The sequence below is a fragment of the Helicoverpa zea genome, chromosome 28 (assembly GCF_022581195.2).
Source record: "Helicoverpa zea isolate HzStark_Cry1AcR chromosome 28, ilHelZeax1.1, whole genome shotgun sequence".
NCBI lineage: Eukaryota > Metazoa > Arthropoda > Insecta > Lepidoptera > Noctuidae > Helicoverpa > Helicoverpa zea.
The window spans coordinates 5,138,679-5,158,810 of NC_061479.1; the positions used below are offsets into that span (position 1 = coordinate 5,138,679).

The following is a 20,132-nucleotide window of genomic DNA, read 5'->3' on the forward strand; positions in this document are numbered from 1 at the left end:
CTCGCAGTATCCTAGTGTGGAGTATAGGGCCACAACCATCAACTCCCAAGCCTTTTCCCAACTATGCTGGGGTCGGCTTCCAGTCTAACCGGATTCAGCTGAATACCAGTGTTTTAGAAGAAGCGACTGCCCTGCCTGACCTCCTCAACCCAGTTACCCGGGCAACCCGATACCCCTTGGTAAGACTGGCTTCTGACTACCCGTAACGACTGCCAAGGATATTCAATGACAGCTGGAACCTACAGTTTAACGTGCCATCCAAAACACAGTCATTAGTGTCTAAGGTGATCTTCACACTGCCCCGCATCACGCTGCATCTTGCGTGTCGACGCACCTACGCGCGTTCCTGCGGGAGTGCAGATCTGCATCATCGTGCGGGTTTTTCGCGCACTTACGCGCGTAGGTGCGTTTAGTAGATTCACGCACGGCGGCTCTCATAGAGTTCCATTTTCAAATATACACGTCACGCCCATTCAAAATCACGCGCGGCACTGCGGGATTCAGTGTGCCATACCTTGCGTCTCGCCCCGCACCTACGCGCGGGGGTGCGTGTTTCTCCGCATGTATGTGCGTGATCCGCATGAACGCGCGTGGATGCATTTTCAGTGTGTTGGACTATGCGTGTTTTCCATACAAACGGAGATATTTCCATACAACGGAAAAAAACGCATCCACGCACTACGCTGCATCATGCGGGGCAGTGTGATAATCGCCTAAGATATACTTAGGAAGTACATACAAACGTAGAAAATTTGCATTGGTACTTGCCTGACCTGGAATCGAACCCACAACCTCACACTCGAGATGTTGACACTTTACCCTTTGGTTTTTAATCTAGGGCTACAACCATTGTAATTTTTCCATATTTTTTCAATTATCTTGCTCCAGTGTTTCCATCCGCATCCTACTTATACCGCCAGGATAAAGCCAAAGTTTCAGATATTAAAATCCTGTTTTCCTCAAAATGTTTTCCTTCCAGAAACACTTGCAACTAAAAAGTAAACTTTCTCAAGGAGCTGTTGATGTGGAAGGATTAAAAGGAAGAGGACGACCAAAGAAACGATGGATGGATTGTGTGAAAGACGATATGGTTAGAAATAATGTTACTTCTGAGATGATGGCAGACAGAGAAGTATTAAAGAAGACAATTAATAAATTTGGATAAGGGCAGGGGAATTATGATGATGATTATAAACTCTAGATGGGTTTCTGATTTACAAATTGAGCCGCCGCAAACGTCACTGGCGCCGCTTCACGCAGCATATAAAAACGTGTTGATAAAACAAAAATGGCCGCCAGATAATATCACAAATTTGCGCATTCCTGACGTTTTGTATAAATATTATAGTAATGCGTCATTATTACGATAGCACGGGAGAGCACGTTAATGTCGGTCCTGCGCCTGATTTCTCCGGTGGTGTCGGATTGCCGTCCCATCGGGTTATGAGAGTGAAGGAATAGGTAGTGAGTGCACCTGTGTCCAAGCACATGCTCGTGCACTATAATATGTCCTGCGCAGCTAGCTGATCTCCTTCTATGAGATCAGCCGCCGTGGCACCAAAAACAAAGTTTCGATTTGATCATGCTAAGTTTAAATAACGCTTGATGCAGTCAGTCCATGGGTTTTAGAAGGCACGTTAAACTAGTGGGTCCCGGCTGTCATTTGAACATCTTTGGCAGTCGTTATGAGTAATCAGAAGCCAGGAATTCTAAAACGATAAAGATCGTGTTGCAGTTAACTAGGTTGAGGAGGTCAGATATTCAGTTGCTCCATGTAAAATACTGGTATTCAGCTCCATACCGCTAAACTGAAAGGCCTCAAAAAGTCTAGGCGAATGATGGAGATTGTTGCACCACTTCTTCTTTCCAGCAAAATCACATAAGAAGTGGCCAAGAGGGGCGTTTTGAGGTCTGTCTTTTGTAAACCTTGACGTTCAAAAAGAGCCGTTTTGCAGCCAAGTTTGAATAAATGAGTCTGATAATAAAATCTTTCGTTTAACAGTCACAATAACTGACCACTGACCAGTTCAGATCGGCTCGTCCGAACATGGGCGCGTTATCAACAGACAGACAGATTGAATTACATATTTTATTATTAGTAGATAACGTACTACATCACTTTTTGTTCGTCATTAGGAAAAAACAAATAGTTTTGCTATCGTAGTTTTTGTAAACAGGAAAAAGTATTGAATTTGGCTGGCTAAAAATAGAAAAGTTGTTCTGTGAGAGATTTTTTTTGCTTGACATGATACCAAGAATGTATTTTTTTTTTTAAGAAAACTAGTAGGTATTATTGACCAAGAAACCATACTGAATATTAAAATAAGTTATATTTAAAACAAGGTACAACATTTCATATCTGACTACCTTGAGAAGATACCTATTATTTTTAAAAGAGTAACCATGGAGTTTCTTGCCCGTTCTTCTCCATAGAAATTACTTTTGGAATGGGCAACTAGAATCAACCTTATTTATAACTAGCTTCTGCCAGCGACTTCGTCCGCCTTAGAGTCGGACTTTGTGCAAAGAGAGGAAGAAATAATAAACACCAGCCCCTCCAATTATGTAAATCTATGCGTACTTACTGCTTCTTTAAGTAATAAAATGTAAACTATTAATAATTTGTAATTTGAACGAATATTTAAACACAAAAATAACTAATAGGTACCAACCTATTTTATAAAATAACAACAAAAGAAAGTTAAAAATAAATTATTTAAAACCTAAAAGTCGCGCAATAAGGTTGAACGCTCTGAACGTCTATTCGCATCAATCGCACCAACAGTCAAATATTGTATGAAGCTCGCGCAGCCACCGCGCCGCGAGTTGCGTCGAGCGCGGCGACCGTTGCACAAAAATGATCCTTATAGCGTACGTGATTCAGTATTCGCGCGCGGTGGCTTATTACCGTTTTTCATGTATAACTTTGGTGTTTCTTTACCGATTTAAATCATTCTTTTTTTAATTAATAGATAATACTGTTAACTATGTTTAATTAGTGTGAGTGAGAGTGTTATAAACGAAATAGTAGACAAATATAATCAGAAAGCTCCGAACTGCTAAGCTACCGAGAGTTTTACGTGTTATTGTGAGTGAACCATAAAAGATAGACATATGCTGCCATGGGATATTTTTTACATAATTTTATGAAGAATATTTCCGTCGTACATTGTTTCTGTGTAGCTGTAACCATTAAGGCTGCACACGCGACGGAAGCTTAAAAAATGGAGTAACTTCTCCCGTTTTCCCAACATTTACCTTCACTGCTCTGCTCCTATTGATCGTAGCGTGATGGAAAGTATCCTATAACCTGCCCAGGAGTATGAAGAATATTTTTGCCAAGTTTCATTAAAATCCGTCCAGTAGTTTTTGTTTCCATAACGAACATACAGACAGACAGACAGACAGACAGACAGACAGACAAAAATTTTACTGATTGCATTTTTGGCATCAGTATCGATCACTAATCACCCCCTAATAGTTATTTTGGAAATATATTCAATGTACAGAATTGACCTCTCTACAGATTTATTATAAGTATAGATTTTTGACATTCATAAGTGCTTTTAAAGGACTAAATGAAATAAATGATTTGACTTTGACTTTGAAAAAACGTCGAAATAAACTCAAGGGTCAGATATAAAAAAAGTCCTAAAATTGTTCGGTTCATGGGTCATGATTTAGAGTAACTAGACTCTGCCTACAGTTTAATCTGCCTCCCGTGGGATCTACTTGGCGGGCCCGGATAAAAAATAAATGGGCTATCACAGAAATAATTTTGCAATAGGTCCAGAGATTAGCAAGTTCAAATATAAAACTCTTCAGGTTTATAATACTAGTATAGATGACCGATTACCTACGCTTTTGCAATATTATCACAGACTAGCTTCTGCCAGCGGTTTCACCCGCATCCCATGGGAACCTCTGCACGAACCCGGATAAAAAGTAGCCTATAGCCTTCCTCGATAAATGGGCTATCTAACACTGAAAGAATTTTTCAAATCGGACCAGTAGTTCCTGAGATTAGCGGGTTCAAGCAAACAAACAAACTGTTCAGCTTTATAATATTTGTATTGTAGGTTATGTTAATTATGTACGTAGGAGACACACGTGCGCAAATTATTGCGCCTCATCTCGTAATGGGGCGTAAATAATAACGTTTAACAATAAGTGGATCTATTAAATAATAATTATAATTAACTAGAAAGAGTGATCTGTTAGCGTCATAATTGTTTAATGCATACACGAGCGCAGATTATAGTTAAATGCATTTGTAACCATCGTCATATGTCTAGGTTTTACCCAACTGTGTTGGGGTCGGCTTCCAGTCTAATGATGTATTCCCAACTTCTCTTCTTCCTCCTGCCCTGTTCCCAATTTTATTTATGGTCCCATTTTTCCCTGTCACTCGTCATACTGACACTCACTCCCTTCCTATTCATGTCATCTTGCAGGCAATCCATCCATCTTTTCTTAGGTCTTCCTCTCTATCCATCCTTGGATTCTATAACCTATCTATTGATTTGCGATTACAGATTAAATTTTGACTTTAGGTCTATATAAATTATGTTAAATTCTAATCTCTAATTGCAAAACTACGGCTGTATGTATAGGCATGTATGTAGCTTAGTACCAGTGTGCCACAAGGAGCGACTGCCTATCTGATCTCCTCAACTCAGTTACCATGGCAACTCGACACTCCTTGGTATGTGTTTGGAATCGAAGTTTTTAGTGTTTAAGTACACAAAGGGTAAAACGAGACTGTTATTAAGACCTTGCTGTCGGCTGTCATCAGACAGGATAATGACGATTGCAATTTTTACAGATCATGTATTTCTGTTGCCTTTATGTATAACAACAAATACTGACGAATATGAAACTATATAGAATCTATATGTATGAAAGAAAGTCGTGTTAGTTACACATTTTTTAACTCAAGAATGGCTGAACCGTTAGAGCTGAAAATTAGGGGGGAGGTAGCTTAGACCCGGGAGAAGGATAGTTTTTGTCACCATCCGGGACGTCGGTGAAACCGTGGGCAGAAGCTAAGCAGTAAAACATATATTTTAGGAAGCTATTACAGACAACAATAGAAGAAATCTGACTCGTTACAGACGCAAGCGAAGTTTTATTATTAGGGTCCCACTTCTACCTTTTGGGAACTTGGTACGGAACCCTAAAATCTCTTCCACTAACTTATAATCTCTACCTCTAATATAAAGTGTCAACTTTCCACAGAATAAATACCTGTAAATACACTATATGATGGATGACCGACTCACTTACCCAGCGGTTAATTATTTAATTACCAACATGTCATGTTTCTACAGCCAGTTATAACCGGTAACCTACTTAGTTACCTACTTGTTACCAGTGAAGTTGCTGCCCAGTGTAATTTGCCATCGAGTGTAACTTTGTGTGTGTCTGTTTTTTTGCAATCAAGTGTAACGTATGTCTCTTTAGATTCGAGAGTCAGGTTGAGTATCGCTTTTTCTGTCCCTATGTCCCTTTGTACGCTTAAATCTTCAAAACTACGCAACCGATTTTTTTGCCTATTCGTGTCAACAAATAGACTAAAAATTGATTTTGATGTATTAGTTTAGTAATTATTTTGTTTGATTATTTATGTATTGTTTTTTGTTTTCATATGTATTAGTTTACCTATAAGTATTGTAATGTAGACCATCGGTACCTGAGCAAACTTTCAAACTCGAACCTATTGATTATTTTCAATTTAATTTAATAACGCTACAATAAAATTAGCAACAGTTAAGTATTTTAACTGCCAGTTAAGTTTAACTAACACGGATAAGTGTATATTGTAAATAATGCAACATATTACGGTTGCCTCGATGAATTATATTGCAGTTAATTGGAACTGGTTTATTACTGTACTGGGTTCACCTGTGTCTTGAGGGAATTCCTTCCAGAACATGGATAAAAAGGAGCCTATATCACAGATTACTATAATACTTATATATAATTATAATATATATAATAATATATAATTATATATAATTATAATACTTAGTTACTACGTAATCTATACTAATATTATAAAGAGGAAAACTTTGTTTGTTTGGTTGTAATGGATAAACGCAAAAACTACTGGACCGATTTTAAATATTCTTTCACCATTAGAAAGCTATATTATCTGCGAGTAACATAGACAATATTTTATTCCGGTGCGGGCAGTAGCTCCCACGGGACGCGGGTGAAACCGCGGGAAAACGGGTAATTAGCAATTAGTACTACTTACATATACCTATTATTTAATTGTGTTTTAAGCATGTAAGCTTTCTGTAACATGAAATAAATAAATATATTTATGCAAACTGAAAGAAGTGGCCTATGTTACTATTAACTATATATTCCTGTTACCTATAGATTTTAATATTTGTTGTTAGAACGACAACGATAAAATAGATCATCTGTGATTTCAACAGTCTATCACGGCTCATAAAATACAATTTCGTGACAGACATAGAGCGTTCATCAATTAATGTTGATCACTTCTACTAATATAGAATAATGACTGTGTTTCGGATGGCACGTTAAACTGTAGGTCCCGGCTGTCATTGAACATCCTTGGCAGTCGATACGGGTAGTCAGAAGCCAGTAAGTCTGACACCAGTCTAACCAAGGGGTATTGGGTTGCCCGGGTAACTGGGTTGAGGAGGTCAGATAGGCAGTCGCTTCTTGTAAAGCACTGGTACTCACCTGAATCCGGTTAGACTGGAAGCCGACCCCAACATAGTTGGGAAAAAGGCTCGGAAGATGATGATGACTTCTACTAATATAGACACCAATTAAATTATACTACGTTGTAATCGCGAAAGTATGTAACTCTGACGCGTTTCACACCAAAATTCGATCCCAAATGGACCCTCGAAGTCCCAGGAAGAAGTTACTGATTAAGGCCACATTCTTTCAGCAAAATGATTTCAGAAACACACGGAATAAATGGAGCGTTGCCCGCTTTCAAATAGAGTATTTAAATGGAATCATTAATTCGTACATACATACCGGTTTCGATACTCGATCGATATGATCATCGTGCCGTGTAAATGGCAATCGCAATTTTTTTTAAAGCCTCCAGCGATTAAGTAGTAAAGTCTTTGGGCGTTTTTCTAGAAGATTCTATTGGGAAAATCTCGAATTTTAACAGTTATGTTCAACTAGCCGTTTTCTGTGTATTCTGATGGTTCATGAGAAACAGCTAAGTGACAGATTAACGGGCAGCAAAATTATTGAAATATATTGTGTTCCTTTGGGTAGGGAACCTTAAAAATAAGAATATAAACGTGAAAGTTAGTCAGCGTGATATTTGATCAACTGTGTTGTTGTTTGTTACTCTTTCACGACAAACTTCTAAACTAAACGGAATGTATATAATACGGAATATAACAAATATAAAAACCTAGCATAATAATAATACATGGGAAAAATAAGATGGGTAGGCCTTTAGTATGTCGATACTCTTGCGCCATCACACCTTCCAAGTCCTGCATGCTGTGCTGCTACTGCCGCTGCGGCCGCGGAGAACCTCAAGCGACGGAAATATAGTGGCCTTGTTGGCAACTATAATTTCGAAGCGTTAGGGGTTGAAACCCTCGGGTCGTGGGCGAATGCCCACATTCTATCTAAAGAACTCTCTAGGCAGCTGGTTGACGCTTCTCGTGACCAAAAGGCTGGCTATTACCTCGGACAAAGGATCAGCATGGCCATCCAACAAGTTAATGCTGCCAGCCTCTCGGGCACGCTCCCAATCGACAGCGATGGGGACGAATGTTTCGATGCCTTTTAGTTTAAGGTTTGACAATAGAATAGTTTTTAAGTAAATGTAAATATAAAATGTGTAAATATAAAATGTATGAATAAATAAAATTAAAAGATTTTCGTCAAAGACTACTTAGGATATACTTTATGAGTCTTCGATACAACAAACGTGATTTTTGTCCGTTTTACAGATACATATAGAACGAGTAGTCAGTACGCGAGTCCGACTCGCACTTGGCCTTTTTATTAATTATAAGAAGCAGTCGTCACCTCGGGACGCTCAAAACTGCGAGAAACGTCTTAAAACTATGTCAAAATAACCTCTAACTAACATTCATCCTCCGAGACTTTTTCCCAAATATTTTGTGGTCAGCTTCCAGTTTAACCGGATGTACTGAATGCCAGTGCTTTACAAGGAGCAACTGCCCTATCTGACCTCTTCAACCCAGTTACCCGGGCAATCCAATACCTACCGGGTAACCTTTAACATATAATCTTAACCCTAAAAGAATAAGACGGTCAATGTTACAGACAAACGTTCAAATTAAACGCACGGTTTACAGTATATGTTTAATGTTATGACTGAGTATTAACTTGTAGTAAGTCGTAACGCTCAACAATAATATTCATGTTTTATACTGTAATCGATGAGTCGCCGACGATTTACAGTTGAAGATATGATAGGCTGAGATAAAGCTTCAATAATTTGCTAAAGGTCAAACACAAAACCGCCAAGTTCCAGACTCCGGGCTGACTTGTGAAAGTTTCTAAACCAAAAAAGCCATTTTGGACCGTCTTGAGACAACTATGCGCTATACGACAATAAGACGCAGTCGATTAACTATTGGAGATATGGTACTACTTTACTTACCTGGTAACAGGATGGGAAGAAGAAGCTAAGATTGGTGTCTCAATTTGCCGTATTTCGCAAGACACTATCTTATAAGTATCGCGTTTGCTTGTACACAGGTGTACTCTCTATTCCTTCACTCTCATAGCCCGATGGGACGACAATCCGACAACACCGGAAAGAGATCAGGCGCAGGACCATTTACGTGCTCTCCGACGTACGCGTGTATCAATCACCAACCAGCCCTTGAAGACCCGGGAATCCAAAGACCCCGTGCTTGGTGGAGGCTTATGGCCACCGATAGACAATGAGTTTAATTTTGACCGGTAACCGAGAAGCTGTATGTTGAAACCGTCTGTCGAGGTATCAGGCATGTGATACGAAGGAATGAGGATCATGTTTTGAGAAAAGTGTTGAGCATGAATTTGGACGGACAGAGCAATATGCAAGTGAAAACTGCATGAAAGTCCGTTAACTAGATTTTGATCTTTTCACGAACGGAGGAGATTCACTTCTTGAGATTTGTGTACATATCGCTCACCTATATAGCAGTATAATGACACATCTACTTTTTTTTTATTTTACAGAAATGAGGGTCAAAGATCTTGCAAACGTTTGAAACGAGGTTATGATTTCAATTTATATTTTATCTTAGATTTTATAGTTTTAACAACTAATGCCGTACCGTTTTACCACTTTATAAATTATACACTTTTAAACACTTAGGCCGTAAAAACCCAGTTTCGCTTTTTTTGTAAATGTGCCATTATACTGCTAGGTGAGCGATATATAGCTTAAAAAACTGTACACGTAGATTAACTAATATGTAATGGTCTGTCTATCTAGATGGTTTTCGGAGTTACTGATCCATTTTTTATCAACATGTTTCACAGAAAATGTAGCTCCATTATTTCTTTAGAGGCTATATTTTACGTGCATAAGTCCTTGCGATGTTCATCTATTTAAGTTAATGTTTTATTATTGTTTTCTAGTCTTACCTTGCCCACGGCTCTGCGACCGGGTGGTCCGTGAGTTCGATTCCTGACCAGCGTCCTCCATATGCCAAGTATATTCCATCTTAATTTATAACGCACTCATATTTTATCTGTATTTTTAATATCACGTGGCGTCGAGAACGCACCCAATATGACACATCGCGGGAAATTACAACTTTTAAATGTTTTTTTTTTTTAATTTTAACTTCAATTCTATTTTTAAAGCCACAAGAAACCGATATAGTATGAACTCAAAATCTTTTCCGCTGTATTTTTGCAGTTTATTGTTACCATATCACGTGTGTACTTATTGTTTTTTCATTGAATCCGTTTTCACTTTTAAATCACATTTCACAGTGAAATTAGTATGACCGCCGAACCGTCACGTTGCGCTGCGAATTTCAATACGACAAAAAAGTATTTATTCACCACAGTTTACACTAAACACTGGCCATTTATGTGTTCTTTATTTGAAAATTGTTTTTTTTTTTGTCTACGTACGTCCGTCATTAGTTTAAACTTGGAAGGCACTGACAACAAACGTCAACAGTCGGTTTCACCCCTTGCGTTGGAAAGAGACGGGAGAGAAAGGTAAATGGCCTTGTTAGTGTGTTAGAAAGAGATAAATATATTTGTGTTTCTACGGTTTTCACGGAAAACATTGGTTGTTTGGAGGGAAAGTGTAGACCAATAGCGGGATTTTCCCTTTACCATGTTAAATGGTTAGGGGATGATTTTACTAATTTGAATATTGTGGGTAGACGATTATTTACTTGCGTGTGTAAAATAAAACGTTTATTTTGAAATTTAAAACATTTTTGTATTTTCATAAAATATTTGGAAGTTCAACTTTGTGTATTATTTATTTTGTGACGGTCAAGTTTTTAATTTAGCTTTTTTGATTTTGTATGTAGCTTATTATTTCCTGAAGGTTGGATTATTATTATTTATAAGGAACTCGTGGCTAAGCATAAGCCGCATGGGTAGATCGATCATAGGGTTAAGCAGTGCTTGGGGCGGACGCTCCGTGGGTGGTGACCTGTCTCTGACCCTCGATGATCTCCGTTTCGGAGAGTACTCAGAAGCTAGAAATTCGGACCTTGCCGACTTATATCGGGTTGCCAGGGTAACTGGGTTGAGGAGATCATATAGGCAGCCGCACCATGTAGCACACTGGTACTTGTTTACAATTGATTAAGACTGCGAGCCAATCCTAACCTTCAATCATCATTTACAGGCAACGTTTGGTCCCAGGTAAAAAAGTCCCCTGATAATTTCAGCCATATTTTTAGCTATTTTATACTAACACTAAAAAACTAACTATTTACAAGCTTTTTTATCTAACGTGAATATTTTGAATCCTTTGCATACCCTTTGCTACACTCTGACCCAATATGAGAAAAGGCTAGGCAGATGAGCTTGATCCCAAACTGTGTTGGGGTCAGCTTCCAGTCTATCTTCTAACATAACCACTAGAGCATATCACAGGTGCTCAGTGAACATGAGTTGCTGACCGGTATAGCGCGGGTTCGAGTCAATGAAGCGGCACAGCACATGTGCTATAAAATTAGGGTCATATCAGGTGCTGGTGAAATCAATGATGGGTGAAGACAGCTGGTATTTTTTGTATTGGAAAATAAAATTATATTGATTATGGTGATTTTTAAATTTGAAAAAAAAAAAATTACAGGTGTACCTGATTACTCTGGTTACAGTCACATCTCGAGAGAACTACTATCTATGCAACTGAGTAAAAAGTAGCCTACGTTCTTTCTCAGGCACTAGACTATCTTTTATTTAATCTGGTTCAGTCATTTTGGCGTGAAAGCCCGACCGACCTAATATTGGCAGAAGTTTTGGTTTTTCACTTAGTATGAAATCATACATCCGCTTTGAGCCAGAGTGATGATTAACTGCTTGTAGCTACGTCGCTAATTTATAAAATAATAGAAAATCAATTGTGTCTCGCGTATATCTGCCGGTCTGGCATACAACGGGTTAACGAACGCTCATTCCATCTCTTTTTGAGAAGAGCCTTTTGCTACTGATTTGGGCTATTCTGCTGTGCGGGGAATAGGCCTCATGAAGGGATCAACTAAAAATTACGATCACCAAATCACCTTCATACCACCCTTCAAAAATTACCCATATTATACGTCAAACTAAACGCTTGTCTATTCTAAAATGTCATATCCTACTCCCTATTGTGAACAATGGCTACCGTGGGAAAACAGTATTCATTGTTTTTCTATTAAATGTAATTACTTGAGTTTACCTATAGGTAAATGTTTGTTTGGTAAGGATTGGATCAAGGATTTTTTTTGTAAATAGGTAAAACGTGATATTTTTGGATGTCCGGATAATGAGTGGAGTACATGGTGACACTCACACATAATTATCTGATTTATAACATGTTTGGACTATAAAAGAGACTATGACCCTTGAGTTTGTTTCGGCGTTTCTTCTCAGGGATCAGTCAGTTAGGAAATGCCGACCCCAGCGTTCTTAAAATGACGTGTAAAAGTGATGTAATGTCCGACTTGCAAAATAAACAATTTCATTTCATTTGAGGTAGGAATTGTTAGTCGTATATATCCTGAAAAATAAGCAGCTTCCAACAAGTCTTCTTAGAAAAAAAAGTGTTTTTTATTTAGAGTCTAGCTGCTGCCAGTGGTTCCAACCGTGTCCCGAGGGAACGTCTCCGAGCACAAGGATAAAAAGTCTAAAGGTTTCCTTGATAAATGGGCTACCTATTACTGAAATATTTAGATTTTTCGAATCAGTCCTGTAGTAGTTCCTGAGATAAGCGTGTTTACACAAACTCTGCAGTTTTACTTTATAATATAAGTAAGTTATTTATGGTAATACAACGAAGGCTCTAACATCAACAGGATAGATTACAAGTAAAAACAAAAATAATTTACCTAATTTTACGAAAATATTTTCCCAGATTTCACGGTCAACCCTACTCACAATATTTGCCCCTATCACAAGCCAGGGGTGTCACCAATTATAAACGGATGTACGCATTAAACGGTGCCGTGCGACTGACCTATCAGCTAACACATAATTAAGTTTATTGTTTGACACCCCTGCATGATTATAATTAAACTGACAAGTGTGAGACAGGAGCCGTTATTGATACTGAACAAAAAACGGGAAAAAGATGACCTGTATTTCAGTATCTATCTAGAACTGCTGAAGCTATTTGGCAGAAAAAAGGGTATGTTTTACTTTTTATTCCGATGCGTTGTTTGCGACTGTTTTAATATTCACACAGAATGTAATTGTTCCTGAATAAATAACCTTTTCCCAACTGTGTAGGGGTCGGTTTCCAGTCTTGCCGGATCGACTGTGTACCACCAGTATTTTTCTTACTTGGAGCGACTGCCTGTCTAACCTTCACAACCGAGTTATCCAGGTAAGATAATACCCTTAGATATGATTGGTTGTAAGACTTTGGCTTCTGACTACCCGTAACGACTGCCAAAGATGTTCAAATGACAGCCGAGACTCCAGTTTCTTTGTATTATAAAAAGCACGTTATGATATATTATTGTATTGCCAAAGGAGCATGTTATGTTCTAGGTACAATATGGTGACCCTTTCACAGACCTATCGCGTTAGGCAAAACTACACCTATATGTAGAAATTTTCTATCTTTGCTAATTCGTAAACCTGCTAACTTAGTCACGATTTCTTCTACAATCTGTTGTTGACATAAAAAAAGATAATTATTTAAAAACAACGTCTGTTACGATTGGGTGCGTTCTTCGTAATTTACCTAAACACGTATATTTTATAAACCATTTCATTCAACAATGAAACTTGATATGCTGAAAATCTTTAAACACTCAAGCTTGTTAAGCGTGCCAAAGAATTACATAGATATTCGTTTTTATAAAGGCCACCTCGAATTAAATTAAAATTAAAACATATATCATCATCCTACTGCCAGTCTAACCAAGGGGGTATCGGGTTGCCCGGGTAACTGGGTCGAGGAGGTCAGATAGGCAGTCGCTTCTTGTAAAGCTGGTACTCAGCTGAATCCGGTTAGACTGGAAGCCGACCCCAACATAGTTGGGAAAACGGAGGATGATGATGATCATCCTCCTGCCCTTATCCCAATTTTATTTGCTGTCTGCACAGCATGTTTTCTCCTTCCATACTCTTCTATCCGCCGTCATCTCACAAGTAACATTCTTTCTAACCATATCGACTTTCACACAATCCATCCACGTTCTTGCTTGAAACCTTCCTCACAACATGACTTTCATTCCTCCGCATCACATCTTTAAGAGACCTTATCAGACTTACTACAAAAACTTAAACATCTGTTGAACACTTGTCTAAAAAAAGTGTGGCTGCTTAACGGACCTGATTTCAAACTTCAAATATTTCAACGTTATAATCTGTATTTTTTTAGACAAGTGTTCAACAGACGTTTAAACGTTTTTGTGGTCTGACGGTAAAAGTCCGAAATCGAATCGCATTTCTTCTCTTTATGAGAAGAGGCCGCAGCCTTGCAGTGGGACAATAAAAAATGCTGATGATGACAAAGTCATTATTTCTTATCTAATAGGTATCCTTAATAAATAATGGGGCTTTTAATAATAAACCATTTACCTACTAATTTGCATATTTTTTTCATTTCCCAAAAAAATATCAGCCATTATATTTTACGGTTAAATATGATTTCCGAAGCTAATTTACAAATTGTCAACGGAATGAAGACGAATTTTAAGGTCAAAATGTTTGATTCAAATTAATTCTTGATAACAATCAGTCATTTTAGTTACAGGGGTATACTATGGGGTCGGAAATATTGAATGTTACTTGTGAGATGACGGCAGATAGAAGAGTATGGAAGGTGAAACATGCTGCACAAATAAAATTGTAATAAGGGCAAGAGGATGATGACTAAGTGATCATAGACTGTCTTTAAGATTTCAATTCCGATTTAAAAGAGTACTATTTTATGTTAGGTATCTAGTTTTTTTTTCTTTTTTTCAAGCTCCATCCCCTTATAACATAGACTATATTTTATTCAGATACGGGGATTTTGTTCACGATACCCGGGTGGCACCTATTTTTATTAATTAATTCATGTTAGTGTTTGTTTTTAACCGACTTCCCAATAAGGAGGACGTTCACAATTCTGATATTTTTACTGTTTTGTGTCCAAATAAACGCCAATCTTTCTTCAAACAAAACAGCCATATTCCACCAAACATTCCCTACTTTCTACACACCCATAGTATACCTCCCAAAATTCTCCTCAACTTGTATAAACTAACGATGTTCAGATACCCACCACGTCATTGGGAACACGAAACGTAACCTAGTAACGGGAAGCTTGATCAATAAAAATACAAAGCAGAATGCTTTCTGCTCATGACATTATAATGTAGATGTTTTATTTCGTAGATGTGGATGTTTTGATTTTTCGACCGACTTCAAAAAAAGGAGGTTCCTACAGTCATTGCTAAGAATCTTACTTTTTTTTTTCATATATACGATTTATCACTGAAATATTTATTTCGTTATTCATATTTAGATAACTATTTGCAACACAAAACATAATCCTTGATATCATCAACACACAACACATTATATTTACATTAATTTTAAAAATTAAAAATAAATTTATATACAACTTAAAACTAATACATTGCATCAAAACATTGCTCCTCATCGCTGTCACTGGGTAATGTACCCAGAATGCTGGCAGCATTGCCACGTTGGATGGCAATGCTCAATCAGAATCTTAGTTAAACATATTTAGCTAGAACATAAGTTAAAGGTTCCCAGTTTGACCTGTATGTATGTTTATATGCGATTATCACACGCTTGGTAAGTGAATTTGATGCGATTTTCAGCATAGTATTTGTCAGACTTAGGAGAAGGTTCAGGTTATTTTTGTAGGTTCTAGAATTTTCTGAGGCTTTTCTCTTGCTAAAGTTTGCAGTAAACACGAGCTCATAGACCTGCAAACTTTTACACGGTCGATCGTATGATCGGGCTCATAAATGAGTATGGCGAAGAGCAATTAGTTATCCGGCAGGTATCAGATTGAAAACTTATGTACCCATTGTTTCACAAGGTTAAATTGTCTATTTGCAATCTTCAACTCTGTTTCCAAAAAACACGAAATAGCCTCTAATCAGGTTATTTGAAAAAGCCTAACCTAACAAAAATCTAAAAAAACCAGTCAGGTTAAACCTGATGTCGTTTACTAAGCACGTAGTAGTTTTGTGATTAACACCCATCCAAGGACTGATTCATCTTTTTAAACTAAACGACTGTGACCACAGAAATATCAAGATTTCTGGGACTTACCTGCGAGTGACTCTTACGCCCAACCTGTACTAAAGCGGAGCCGAAGAATTTTTAAACAACTGATAGAATTGCGTTATTCAAACATCTCGCCTCCACCCAGTAGTAAGTCGGAAAGTAGTATCCCTAAGCAAAGTAGTCGGAAAGTACTATTAGATAGTTGTTTCAAAACTGCTCTACTCCGGTATTTTGGTAGTCTGGGCTTAAATCTATACTTCTCTACTGGCTAAAATAAGAAAGAGGAAACATATTTGTTTGTACCTTAAAGGTCCCAAAACTACTGACCCGATTTGAAAAATTCTTTCACTGCTAGAAAGCTCCACTATTCCCAAGTAACATAAGCTATATTTTATCCCGGTACGGGCAGAAATTCTCCCGGGACAGGGCTAACACCACGGGATATAGCTAATGTAACATATGCGCAGGGCGAAAGTGAATCGTAGACACTTTCACTAAACGATCTATTCTAAAGCAGTTGATTTGCTTATGTGATTCTCATATTAATTAGAACATTCTGATATTCTATTTTACTAGTGTAAACCACATAGTTAGAAGAAGTAAGTCTGACACCAGTCTAACCATGGAGTATTGGGTTGCCCGGCTAACTGGGTTAAGGAGGTCAGATAGGCAGTCGCTCCTTGTAAAGCACTGGTACTCAGCTACATCCGGTTAGACTGGAAGCCGACCCCAACATGGTTGGGAAAAGGCTCGGAGGATGATGATGAATGTAAACCGCATGAAAATCTGTGAATTGTTTTTGAGTTCTCTGGATAGATAGATACGGAAAGTAGTTCTTTCGGGATGCGGGTGAAACGGTGGGAAACAGTTAGTAATATATATTAGGAAAGGTCTAATCTAAAGTAGAATTTCGTCAATCTTAGCTACATTTATACTAGATTTTATTATTCTTTATTGCACACTTAACAATAAATATACACAGAATAAAGACAGTTTATGTACAATGGCGAGCTTAACCCAGAATTGGGTTCTCTTACAGCCAAATCTTAAAGCCGTAAGAGATTCGATAGTGGTAGGGTAGATTACAAAGTGCACAACAAAGATTAATTTTCTTTTATTAATTAATTAATTTTCTTTAGGACTTTGCTCTAAATACCTAAAGCAAGCATCAAAAGGTATCTTTACCTTTGTACTTGATCTTTACTTCGGCAAACTTCGGCAATAATCGGGTAAAATCGTTAAAATTCAAGGTATTTGACTACCTCACCATCGACCAAATATTGGTAGAAAACTTTGGTTTCATGGTGGGCGGGGCTTAACCCCCTCTTCCATATCAAGTTTCGACCAATAGGAGGTGAGGATTTTAAATTAGGAATGCGTGCCGATGCGTCTGTAGTTTGTAACGTCAAAAATTGACGTATCGTCAAACCAAAACAGTTTTATACAGGGTGGAAAATTAAGAAAGTTTTTGAAATCCAATTTTTACAGTTATTTTTTCAATAAAAAGTTCCGGAAAAATTCATAAACGGCCTATTTATCACTAAGTTACTTGGCAAAGGGGCTCGTGGCTACGTAATAGCCACACGGGTTGATCATAAGGTTAACCAACGCTTGATGAGTGACCAACTTGTCATGACGAATTCCTCCGTGTTTCGGTGGGTCTTGGCTGTCATTGGAACATCTTTGGCACTTGGCAGTCGTTACGTGTAGTCAGGAGCCAGAAAGAATTGCCAAGGGGTATCGGTATTATAAACTAGCTGTTTTCTAGCGGTTTCACTCGGGTCTCGTGGAAACTACTATAGCCTATGTTACTCGGGAAGAGTTAGGCTTTTTAACAGTGAAATAATCGTTTCAGCAGTTTCGGAGCCTTTAGGGTATAAACGAACAAGCAAACAAACAAAATGTTTGCTATTTGTAATATCAGTTCAGATGTCATCATCCTCCGAGCCTTTTTCCCAAACTATGTTGGGGTCGGCTTCCAGTCTAACCGGATTCAGCTGAGTACCAGTGCTTTACAAGAAGCGACTGCCTATCTGACCTCCCCAACCCAGTTACCCGGGCATATCAGTAATATCAGTTCAGATGTATTAATCTAAATTATCCTAACAAATTAAATCCTTGCTAAGCTACCTCTCTAATAGGCAACTAACTCAGGTAGCTACTTTCTGTCGATTGTAACTAAAATGTCAAGGAGAACTGCTATCTTTGTATACAAACAGACAAGTCTAAAATCTGCGTTTTGTATGTATACCTACTGTTATGCCCTATTCAATAACGATTAAGGCTAATTTTGTAACTGAGAAAAGGCATACTTTTTTGTTGTTTTGCTTTACTTAAAGTAGCTTATACCTCCGTATTCTATAAAACTAATCGTCTTATCGATTGAGCTGCAGATTTAATCACGTAACAAGCCCTAGTGTCAGAGTTTTCTCAAATCCACCTGACGGCCTCTGACGTGGGTATGTAACAACGACTGCTATTGAGTGTCTGGCATTAGGGACCGCCAGCGCTACGTGGTCTCCCAGAAACGGGCTTCTCCCAAAGATTTTAAAACCTACAAAGCGATTTCAGCCCGACCAGGAAAGGCCCGACCCCGTAATCAAACCCGGGATCCCGTACAAGGCAGTCACAATCATGACACAACCAACGGTCCAGTAGAATGTTTTCTAGTATTGAAATTTAGTAGAGGAGCAAAGTAAAATTATCTAGATCTCCACACCCTATATAACGTAATGACATCACAGCATGATAAATTTTGACTAGCGTGTCTTGATTCCCCGAGTACACACGGAAGGACATACATAATATAAACTGCTTATTAATAACTGTAGTTATACACAAAACTACACAATTGTATGTGCAGAGACATTATGAAGGACAATTTTGTTTACTTGGCATTTTTTTCGTATATTGGTGCATTGCCTTAATAACACTATATAGTCAACAAAATTTTCCTTTTTTATTGTATCCAAGGTGAAACATATACATTTTTGCAGATTATCTATCACAGAATCGAAGTCTAGAACACCGGACTGCTCTAGCACGTCTAGTTTTGGAGAAAAACCAATCTGAAAATGCCTAAAAACGCTTTTTAACGATATTTAAAGCCATTTTTCTACAGACACTATTTTTTTTTCGTATTTTCTAACTAAAGAATCATTTAGTACTGCTCTTCTCAATTCAAATCCAGTTTACTTTACATCAGTACGAGTTTCCATTCTCGAGATATTTTTTTTCAGCTACGTCATACGATTTTCCTTACATCACTAATTCACATTTTAGTATGGACAAAATACACCGTAAATGTAAAATGGTATATCTTGAGAAAGAGAACTCGTAATGATGTAAAGTAAACTGGATTTGAATTGAGAAGAGCAGTACTAAATGATTCTTTAGTTAGAAAATACGAAAAAAAAAATAGTGTCTGTAAAAAATGGCTTTAAATATCGTTAAAAAAGCGTTTTTAGGCATTTTCAGATTGGTTTTTCTCCAAAACTAGACGTGCTAGAGCAGTCCGGTGTTCTAGACTTCGATTCTGTGATAGATAATCTGCAAAAATTTATATGTTTCACCTTGGATACGAAAATGCTGTTGACTAGTGTAATCATTCTACTGTCCTGCTAACAATATAAACGAAAAAGTTTATATGTATGGATTCTTTCACTCCCGAAGGCTTCTCTATCCCCGGGTAACATGGGCTATATTTTGTCCGGGTAGGAGAAGAATATCCCTCTCGGGACGCGGTTTCCCGTAGGAAACATCTTGTAGCTTAGGTATTATCAGAATTACAAATATGATAATTTTTATCCAAGTGCGAAAAATAGTTATTTCTTCCTAGTAGAAGTAATTCATTTATGTTCCTTTTGCTTAAGAAAAAAATTCGTTATGTAAGTTCCGTCACGAGGCAAATAGAAAGCGTCAGAAACAATCCAAAATATAAAGAAAAACACGTTTGTCAATAATTCCACGGTTAACCACTGCCATAGAAACCCCCTTTATTGATACGAAAAACTATTCACCCTTATATTTACGATAATCAAATCGCTGTGAATCATTATTTTTCGTGTGGTAATTCATACCTAAAAAAAGTCGTGGTGGCCTAGTGGGTAAAGAACCAATCTCTCGAGTATGAGGGTGTGGGTTCGATTCCAGGTCAGGCAAGTACCAATGCAACTTTTCTAAGTTTGTATGTACTTTCTAAGTACATCTTGGAC

The 20,132-nt window shown here is 37.8% G+C and overlaps 1 protein-coding gene across 4 annotated transcripts in view; it reads right to left on the bottom strand.

Annotated features, from left to right (window-relative positions):
• The window catches only part of LOC124643720, a 74,969-nt gene that overhangs the window by 37,894 nt on the left and 16,943 nt on the right, over positions 1-20,132 (bottom strand). The window contains exon 1 of one of the 4 annotated variants that reach the window (XM_047182769.1): positions 9,628-10,084. The exons of 1 other annotated variant lie outside the window; for it this stretch is intronic. In XM_047182769.1, the coding sequence (XP_047038725.1) occupies positions 9,628-9,706 (79 nt within the window). In that variant the 5' untranslated portion in view covers positions 9,707-10,084. Of the gene's footprint in view, positions 1-9,627; positions 10,085-20,132 lie in introns of those variants that run through there. 2 more of the 4 variants (XM_047182768.1, XM_047182770.1) reach the window with 2 other exon arrangements.